This window comes from Arachis duranensis, chromosome 5 (genome assembly GCF_000817695.3).
Source record: "Arachis duranensis cultivar V14167 chromosome 5, aradu.V14167.gnm2.J7QH, whole genome shotgun sequence".
NCBI lineage: Eukaryota > Viridiplantae > Streptophyta > Magnoliopsida > Fabales > Fabaceae > Arachis > Arachis duranensis.
In genome coordinates, this window is record NC_029776.3 from 87,162,178 (window position 1) to 87,172,807 (window position 10,630).

General features: G+C 29.7%; 1 protein-coding gene across 1 annotated transcript; it reads left to right on the plus strand.

The window, feature by feature from the left end:
• The first annotated feature begins 5,459 nt into the window (after window positions 1-5,459).
• On the plus strand, window positions 5,460-6,957 carry LOC127747665 (uncharacterized). The gene is made up of 3 exons (XM_052261798.1): window positions 5,460-5,644; window positions 6,629-6,663; window positions 6,784-6,957. The coding sequence occupies exons 1-3, from the start codon at window positions 5,470-5,472 to the stop codon at window positions 6,955-6,957; spliced, it is 384 nt and encodes a 127-aa protein (XP_052117758.1). The 5' UTR covers window positions 5,460-5,469.
• Window positions 6,958-10,630: the final 3,673 nt, after the last annotated feature.

The window sequence follows — 10,630 nt, forward strand, 5'->3', positions numbered from 1 at the left end:
ATTTATTGCACTCAACTTGAATAAGTAAGAAATTATCTTATTTTAATTTAGTCTTTAATTCACATTATTTGAATTTAGCTTAATATATATTATTTGATTTGATTTAATTTGATTATTAGTTGAAAATATCTCAGTTGTCTATTTTATTCATAAATTTATTATTTAATGACTAATAAATTAATCAAATTAATTAATTAGTACACACAATAATTTTGGTTTAATAAATTAAAAGAATTAAATTAAAAAATACTAATAAAATATTAAAATAAATAAATTAAAAAATATTATCAAATTAAATTAATATAAATTATAATAAATTATATGATATTTAAATATCTAATCAAATTAATTAGTTGATCTAGTTAGTTTATCGTAATAACTTGTATTTAATGAGTTAAAAGAAATAAATCGAAAAATACTCTCATAAGTATGCCATGTCAGTTTCATTATTAGATGTGAAAATCAATTTTTATATAATAATAAAATAGATGAGGAGAATACGAAATATAAAGAAGTCTCCGAGATGATGAAACTTCACGGTACCATGTTTACTGGAAGCTTTAAATAAGATAGAAATAGAACTTGTAGAGTTGTAGTCTATCTTATAGAGATAAATGGTGATAGAAGTATGAGATTATTATTATTATTTTTCTTTTTTTTATTGTCCTAATAAACATCTAATTAAAAGAAGAGTTAGTTTGGTCAATAATTAAACCAAAAAAGTCCAAAGATCTAATTAACTATAGATAGAGCCAATCGTCTATACAAGAACTTTTTTAAATTAGTCCCTACAGTAAAAAAAATTGAGATAATAAAATATTTTATTAAAAAAATAAATATTTTAAAATTAAGGATAAAAAACTTAACGAAAGACACCTCAATATTTTTAAAATTTCAAAAATATCTTTATTATTTTTTTTATTCAAAAATTTCAAACCCTTGTTGTATTTTTATTGAGACGAGAATCCTAATTTTCAATTTGATTTTTCTCAAGGTTCCTTTTCGCCAGTGGTGGAGGTGACCATCAACGACAAATATGAAGTGGTTCATCAGCGGCAAAAATGGAGTAACAGTTCGTCGTTAGTACTTTTTTGACACATTTTCTTTTTTTTTCATTAGTACACTTTTGTTGTAGATGTAACAATTATTCTAATTTTAAAGGTGATTTATTTGAAATTAATCTATTTAAAATTATTCTAAATTGATTTGTTTGAAATTAATCTTATTTGCAGAAAGTTTATTTTTGTTCAATTGAATGGTATTGAAGATGCTCTTTGAAAATTTTTTTTATTTTTTTTATACTTTTTGAACTATAGTATAAGCGTAAGATATGGTAAAATAATTTAATTTATACTTCACTAATATTTTTTTATATTTAACGTTAATAGAAATTTAATTAAAAATATTAAATAATATAAAATTTTAATTAAAAAATATAAAAATTTAATAAAATTATAGAAATTTATAGAATAATTAAACCTAAACAAATTTATGTATCATTTAAAACACGGGTTCTTATGTTGAAAACGAAAATCAAGTACACATCTTTATAAATTTTTGATTCATTTCTTATCTAACATTTTTTTTGTCGAGCATATGTATATTAGGCTAAAAAATTTTAATATGGAAGTAAGATGAGTAATATACTTTAATATGGTAATTTTTAGTATTTTTTAAAATTGTGGGAGTACACAAATCGGACTCTCCGAGTTGTGTTTAAAAAGTGGAAAAAAATTCAGAGTACATAAATCGGAGGGTCCGATTTGTGTTAAAAAATTGAAAAAAAACTCAGAATACATAAATCGGACCATACGAGTTGTTTAATTTTAAAATTTTACTTGTGAAATCGTATGGTCCGACTTGTGGTTGGACAAATATAAATTTCAGAAGCTAGAAAACGAACTTTTCGAATTGTTTATTGTTGTCAATTTTTTTCATAAAATGAAATATCTAAAGCAATTCGGATCCTGCGGGTTCGAGTGGAGGGTCCGAGTTGTTCCATTAACACTACATGGCCGTGAAGCACTTATATTCTCCATATCCGAGTTCAACACCACTGTTACTTCCATATTCAAATTAAAAAGTGTGTATATTATATGGACAAACTTATATTCAATTTTTTATTTTTTTTCTTTTGGACAGGTTCTAGAGAAACTTGAAAGGACACATTTGGATTAATTTGTAATGAGATAGTGGTAGTTAGTGTAGAGTCATGTTATTTTTTACTGGTGGTTGTTAGTCTCCATGTATATTTATTAGAGTTAGTTTACTTATTTTTTTATTCATTTTTTTATTTGTATATAAATCTTTTTGATATATTAATGAGTAAAGATCTAACTAAGCTCCTGTCCAATTTTTACGAAAAATGAGATGTTTTTTGTAAAAAAAATATTTAAATTTTTAATCTTTTTATTTTAGAATAATATGATATTATTTAAAAATTTATTAAATAATAATAAAAATTAATTTTATGAGAGTTTTATTTATAATTTTATTGTGTAATCATACTTTTTTTAACTTAAAAGAAAATAAACAATTAAGAAAGAAAAAATAAATAAGAAATTGCTTAAAAAAAGACAATCCCACTAAATACTACTCTCAAACTCCTTCTAAGGCAACGGAAGCTCCACTTGGGGAGAAAGGGTCCTTATTGCAGTCTTTGTTATGATGTACTGTATTTGCATCTCTCAAGATCAACCGAAGATCAGTACGCCATTTCCAAGACATGATATCTCGAATTTTTAACACCAAATTATCAATAAACCCAGAGTAATCCTGTAAATTATTGACAATAGTAAAAGCCTCCACACAGTCTGTCTCACATATAATGTCTCTTTGTCCTGTTCCGAGTCCCATGCTAAAAGAAAGCATCTCCAAATAGCAAACAACTCTCCTTGCAAAATGCTACGACTCTCAATTGTTCCCAGCCTCGTTGCCATCTTCCCTTCCAATCTCTGCTAACACAAGCAAAACCAACTCGAGCACCATTACCAGGATAGCTAGCATCACAATTAATCTTCAAGGTACCTACTGAGGGAGGAATCCAAGAGCCACTAATGATGGAGGGGATAGACAGTCGTTGCAACTCAAATATTTCGGAGCTCTTTTTCCAAGGACAAAGCCATACCAATTACCTTGTCTGTGGTCCAATGCTCATGAGGATGAAATATCTCGTTATTCCTCGAATGCCAAATCCACCAGAGACCAGAAAAGAATCTAAATCTAAAGGGGGCGTTGTTTGCTGTTATGTAAGAACCAACTCATCAAATCCACTAGTTGATCGGAGATTCCTAAAGCTTGCCAAACTAGTTGGGCTTTTGGATAATCCCGAATACAATGTAAAACCGATTCCTTAACTGAGAAACATTGTGGATGGATAGCTATCCGTGTGCGAAATGCCCCTTATAAAACAAAATGAAGCAGTAGGAAGAGTCTCTCGAAGACATAGCCAGGCCAAAAATTTGTGCTTTTCCAGAACATGTTGACGCCAAGAGTCATGCTATTTATAAGAATATTACCAACTAACTTAATAAATATTTATCTACTAACTCTCAACTACTTATTAAATATCTTTTGTGTTGTTAATATGTTGGGCTGATGGAAATTGGTTTAATACTTCCTTCACTTCAGTTTATGCATGGCAAAAGGGCTAAACATGACATATGTAATGAGAAAGAAAGGAATACACTCCTCAGCTTCAAGCATGAACTCTCAGACCCTTTTAACAGGCTCTCGTCATTGTCTAATGAAAAGGACTGCTGCAGATGGCTAGGAGTTCGTTGCGACAACATTACCGGCCGAGTCGTGGGACTCAATCTCAGCACCCCTCTCAACTCGCCTTAGATGGAGTAGAGTGGTGAGATTAGTCCTTCCTTACTTGAACTAGAATCTTTGATTAACCTGGATTTGAGTTTAAACTATTCTGTTCATACTTAAATACCAAGCTTCTTTGGCTCAATGAAGGGACTATGATACTTGGACCTCAGCTTAAGTGGGTTCATGAGACTAATCCCTTATCAGCTAGGAAATCTTTCAAGTTGGTAACCTTAATTGGATTTCAACCCTTTCTTTAATACAATACCTTGATTTGAGTGGTACAAACCTACATAAAGAACTTGATTGGTTTTTCAAGTTTTTGGTGCACTTCCTTCCCTTTCAGAATTGCACCTGGAGAATTGTCAAATTGATAACTTAGCACCATCAAAAGGGAAGGCCAACTTCACAAATCTCCAAGTGCTTGATCTTTCAAACAACAATCTCAATCAAGGGATCTTTTCATGGATTTCTAATCTGAGTAGAACTCTTGTGCAGCTCGATTTGCGCAGTAACTTTCTTCAGGGTGAAGTCCCGAAGATGCTATCAAGAATTCAGAACTTGCAGAGTCTTGTCTTACAAGAAAACCAACTTAAGTGGGAAACTTCCAGATTCATTAGGCAAGCTTGAGCATCTTGAAATCTTGAATCTCAGTACAACACCATCACAGGTCCTATTCTATCATCATTGGCGAATTTATCATCCTTGAGGACGTTAAACCTCGGTCATAACCAATTTAATGGGACAATTTCAAAGAGTTTTGGATCCTTGAAAAACCTTCAGGTATTAAATCTTGCTTCAAATTCTCTAACTGGTGATTTGCCTGAAACTCTAGAAATTCTCTCAAATTTGGTGACATTAGACCTTTCATCAAATTTGTTAGAAGGACCAATGAATGAATTGAATTTTCTAAAACTTTCCAAATTAAAGGAACTTCGTTATGAAGTGGTTCAGCGGCGTAAATGGAGTAACAGTTGCTATTAGTGCTACTTTGTCGCGCACTTTCTATTTCTATTAGTACACTTTGATTTTAGATGTAACAATTATTCTGATTTTGAAGGTGGTTTATTTGAGATTAATCTGTTTAAAATTGGTTTGTTTGAAATTAATCTTATTTGCACAAAGTTGATTTTTATTAAATTGAATAGTATTGAAGATGCTGTTTGAAAAATATTTTTAATTTTTTTTAATTTTTGAGGAATATGAGTAAATAATTTAATTTATACTTTACTAATATTTTTTTATATTTAACATTAATAGAAACTTAATTAAAAAATTAAATAATATAAATCTTTATAAACATTTAATCCATTTCTTATCAAAAAATTTTTGTCGAGCATATGTTTATATATGGACAAACTTATATTCAATTTTTTATTCAACTCTTTTTTTTGGACAGGTTCTAGAGAAACTTGAAAGGACACATTTGGATTAATTTGTAATGACCTTTTTCGCCTAAATAGGAGGAAAGCAGGCAGGGGGGCTATTGTTTTGGGTCATTATTCGGGCCTGCTACACATACAAGCAAAAAGGCCCTACAAGTTTTACAAGTTTCCAATTCACACATCATTCACACGCGCACTCATCTCACTTTGAATGGATGTAAATTACACGCGTTCCACTCAAACGGTTTCTCTTTGCAAATAGCGCTCTTTAATGGCGCACTCTTCCACTTCTCCAACCCGTTCAAAGAAAACACAAACCGTCCATTTTCGAGCAACATTCCAAACTGCAGAGATAGCACTTGTCGCGAAGATCAGAACTCTCCATCAACACAACGTAGAACTCTCGATCAAGAATCTCAAGAAAAAACGAAGTTATAATAGTCAAGGTACATTATGTTACTATTTCACTCATATTCTATATTTTTCAGATTTCGAAAACGAAGAACTAGGTTTTACTGTTCTTTTACATTCTTCTAGGTTTTACTGTTCTTGTTCTAAGTCTCATTTTACAGTTTTTAATATTCTACTTGTTCTACGTTTTACTGTTATTCTTGGTTCTAGGTTATAGTGTTCTTCTTAGTTGTTCTAGGTATTACTGTAGTTATTTTTCTAGTTCTTCTGGTAATTGATTGTTTGAAATATAATGCGTAATTTGCTGGGTGTATATGGAGTAACTTGTTGGGTGTATATCACATACTTTGTTGGGTGTATATTTCTGAACTGATATACTGTAATATATTCAACAGTTGCACTGTTCTAATATTTGATTGTCCATGGGTGTATATTACTTGACCTTGTAATGTTGCTTGTCCTTGTATATTAATGCTTGTTTGAGTGATATCTGACTGATATCTATGGGTGTATCTGACTCATATCTATGGGTGTATCTTATTTATATCCTTGGGTGTATCTTGCTGATATCTATGGGTGTATTTTTCTGAACTAATATACTGTAATATATATTCAACAGTTGCACTGTTCTAATATTTGATTGTCCATGGGTGTATATTACTTGACCTTGTAATGTTGCTTGTCTTTGTATATTAATGCATGTTTGAGTGATATCTGACTGATATCTATGTGTGTATCTTATTTATATCCTTGGGTGTATCTTGCTGATATCTATGGGTGTATTTTTCTGAACTAATACACTGTAATATATATTCAACAGTTGCACTGTTCTAATATTTGATTGTCCATGGGTGTATATTGCCTGAACTTGTAATGTTGCTTGCCCTTGTATATTAATGCATGTTTGAGTGATATCTGACTGATATCTATGGGTGTATCTGACTCATATCTATGGGTGTATCTTATTTATATCCTTGGGTGTATCCTGCTGATATATATGAGTGTATTTTTTATTTCAGAAAAAATGACAGCCAGAAACCAAGTTGGAAGAAATGTAAGTGTGCTTAGATGAAATAAATGTCAGCTAGGTAAATGTGTTTAAAAAGTAAATAACTCTGTATTACATTTCTCAATTAACATGGTTGATTAAACAGAATATTCTTTTTAACTGTAGGACGAGGTGGACCACTTTAGAGTGGAATATGCTTCCAGGATTCTATTCCATGACATGAATCTAGACAAAGCTGAAACCATTAGAAAAAGTAATGCAATAAGACTGTCCAAGCCATCCTCATTTTTATTGAGTCCATATTGTCAGATAGATTCTAAGGATATTGACACTGTTTAATGTAAATGTTATATAGTCCTGTAACAAATTGAACACATGCTGTAAAAATTTTCCAATTATAGTTCTGTTTATTGTAAAATTTCTTTCAATAATTAAAATTTCTCTGCTGTATTCAAAATGTATGAATTACAGGTACTATAATATGAAGAAAAAAATCAAACTAAATATACATCCATAACTTGCCATTTTTTACACCCAAAGAACGTTGAATATACACCAAAAAATCTATCCCCCTGATGTTTTACCCCTAAAACCCTAAACACGAAACACTTAAAACCTAAACCCTAACCCGTACCCCGTAAACCATAAAACCCTAAACCCTAATACCCAAAACCCTTAAACCATTGTAAAAAAAATAAACAGTATTTTATAACATAGAGATCCTTTGCGTGCTTCTCATCCCTGTCCAGAAGTGGTGATCCAGATAGATTGGAACCCATATATGACGGTCTTCATAGAGATCTACAGAATACACCCAAACACAGACTATAAATACACCCGAAGAAAATTAAATTTACACCTCTGCTGCAGATTTTAAACAAACATTACCTGAAAGCCACTTGTTGTCCACAAGACCAAAATTCAGCAGAAATTCATTCCAATTCCTATCAAATGAGTCTTTACTATGAGAGTTCCAAACAACTTCGCTCATTTCTTATTCAATTTCTGCATGTCCCTTGTACCCGTTTAATTTGCTTGGAATCTTCTTCATGATGTGCCAAATACACCAACGGTGAATTGTTGATGGCATACAGGCCTCTAAAGCCCTTTTCATTGATGTGCATTGATCGGCGAAAAATCTTTTCGGAGCATTTCCTCCCATGCAACAAAGCCAACATTGAAATAAACATTTGAATGATTCAATTTCTTTGTTTTTCATCAAAGAGCATCCGAGAAGTGTTGACTGACCGTGGTGATTCACCCCGACAAAAGAACCACAAACCAAATTATACCTGAAACAAATTACCATAGTGCAGAATGGAAAATCATTACGTACACCCAACAAATGCTTTGTATACACCCAAAAAACACCCAATATACACCTCTGTGGCAGATTCATAAAACACATTAATTTAAAATCATAAAAAGGGATAGTTTATTACCTGTTTATATTGTATGTGGTGTCAAATGAAATAACATCTCCGAAATACTAGTTCCTATAAAATTTTCTAGCATCTTCAAGGGTGGTAAAGGTCATTCCAACCTTCGGAATAAACTGGTCATCAACAACAGAGAGAGGCTGCAGAATACACCATATCAAAAACTATAAATACACCCAATCATTGGTAATATAATACACCCGAACGGCACCAACTCAACCAAAATGACAATAAAAGCCATAAGCTGTAAATACACAGGCTGCAGAATACACCATGACGAAAACTAAAAACACACCCAATCATGTCTCATATAATACACCCGAACGACAACAACTCAGCTAAAATAACAGAAAAAGTCATAAATATAAATACACCCACACTACCGAAACAAATACACCCAAAGAAAGCTCTGATCTACACCCGAGCGTCTGCTATAAATTCCAGATAATCAATCAAATACATTACATTGAATCCACAGATTTATGTTGACGCGTTAGTCTCACAGTCAATGTTCACGAATTATTCAGCTACACAATGCTATACAAATTACTGTAACAAAAATTCAGAGTAAACGTATGTAAATCAAACCTCAAGAACTTCGTTAGATTCAAATTCATAATCCACTTCCCCCTGATTCAGTTGAGAATCTGAGGTTGAATTATCCATTATCTTCAAAACGAATCCAAACTTTGATTTCAGTAAACAAAAATCGATAGAAAACGAAGCTAGAGTTAGAAAGAGAGAAGAACAAGAAGAAGAAGAATGAGAAGAAGAAGAACGAGAAGAAGAACGAAGAAGAAAACAAATCTAGAAATAAGGAGAGAAGAACGAGAAGAAGAAGAACGATAAGGAGAACGAAGAAGGAAACAAATTTTTTAAATTTGGTAGTTACATATACGCGGGATCTTTATATAGCGCGTGTATTGGACGTAGGGCATGCAGCGCGTTTTGTGGGTTTATTGCTTAATGAATTTGTAAAGCATACAAGCCCTAATGGCTTGTATGTAGAGCTTTTCTGTTTATTTATTTATTTTATGTTTTTGCTTTCTTGTTCTGGGCTTAGGTCCGAGATGAGTTCTTTCCTTTTTTTTTGTCATAGCACACACACTTACCCATTTACACATATAATAGAAAATAAATCTTCTCAATTTTTTTTAACAATTGAGGAAATAAAGTGTGATCTTTTATTATTAATTTTATAAGTGAAACTAGTGTATGTTCCCGTGTCCTACACGGGATAATATATAAAATTATATAAAATTTTTTATTAAAATTTAAATAAAAATATATATAATAATTATTATTATAAATATTTTATAATTTAAAAATATTAAAAATAATTAATATTTATTTTAATCAATTTAAATTTATTGAATGGTCATCTCATTTGTTCGCTTAAGCAAGTATTTGGAGTTCGAATCTCGTCTTATGTGCATCACAATCCATTAGTTAGCGACAGACCTTTAATAAATAGAACATCAATATGTGGTGGGTTAATTCTCGACTTGCCATGTTAGAAAATCCATAGAAAAAAATTATATTTGTCTTTAAAATAGATTAATTTTTCATTAATAGAAATACTTATGAATTTTTGTCTTTGTTAAAATTTACTTGGGACAATTTTATTTATTGCTATATTATTCATTCTTGAAATCAAAACAATATGATCAACATTGTTACTTGTTAAAACTTCACATTTTATGAAAATTTTTAAATTTTCAAATTCATAAACTTGTGTCGTTACAAAAGTAATTAGATCGATTAATATTTTTTGGTAATATGGTGTATCGAAACACCATCGTTGAGTATTAGTTAGTTTGAAAAAAAAACTGATAACAACTTTTGTTATTCAATATTTAATTTATTCTATTGAAAAATAAATTAATATTTTCTAAACTTGTAAATACATTTTCTTTTAATTTCTTACACTATTTTATTTGACCATATTTACCATTAAAAAATAGCAAATGACCATACTATCTTACAATATATATGATGTAAAAAGTAATTTCTTATCTTAAAATTAATTTTGGTTAGTGAGATAAAATTTAAAATATTTTTTTTATTTTCTTACTCAAATTTAAATTTAAATTTAGAATTGATTAACAACTCATCATTTTTTTAATTTCAATAAAAAATAAATTGGTTAGATGTAAAATATTCATCATTTAAATTTTAATTACCAAAAATTGGATTAAAAATTAATTATAAACTTAATAATCGATAATATATATTATATTGGTATGTAAATAATAATATCCAATGTATTAATTAGTTATTTTTTTGATAGAATTAATGTATAATCTATTGAGAATTGATTTATTATCCAAATTTTTTTTATAAACTTTGTAATATGTAAAAATAGTGATCTTATTTGTTATTATTATTTAAACAATTTTTCATAATTTTTTAATTAGGTAACTAACTTAATTAATAACTTTTATTATTGCTTTTATACTAAAAAAATTAATTTATACTATTTACATATTTTTTTCACTACTAATAAATAAATAAGTATTTGTACTATTATGCTTATTGTCTTAGATGATGACTTAAATTATTTATTTTGTATG

Bases quoted from the DNA above. Each gene is read 5' to 3' on its own strand.
- LOC127747665 (XM_052261798.1), top strand. From the start codon at position 5,470: ATGGCGCACTCTTCCACTTCTCCAACCCGTTCAAAGAAAACACAAACC. The intron at 5,645-6,628 runs GTACATTATGTT...TTTTTATTTCAG, and splicing joins ACGAAGTTATAATAGTCAAG to AAAAAATGACAGCCAGAAAC. The intron at 6,664-6,783 runs GTAAGTGTGCTT...TTTTAACTGTAG, and splicing joins GAAACCAAGTTGGAAGAAAT to GACGAGGTGGACCACTTTAG.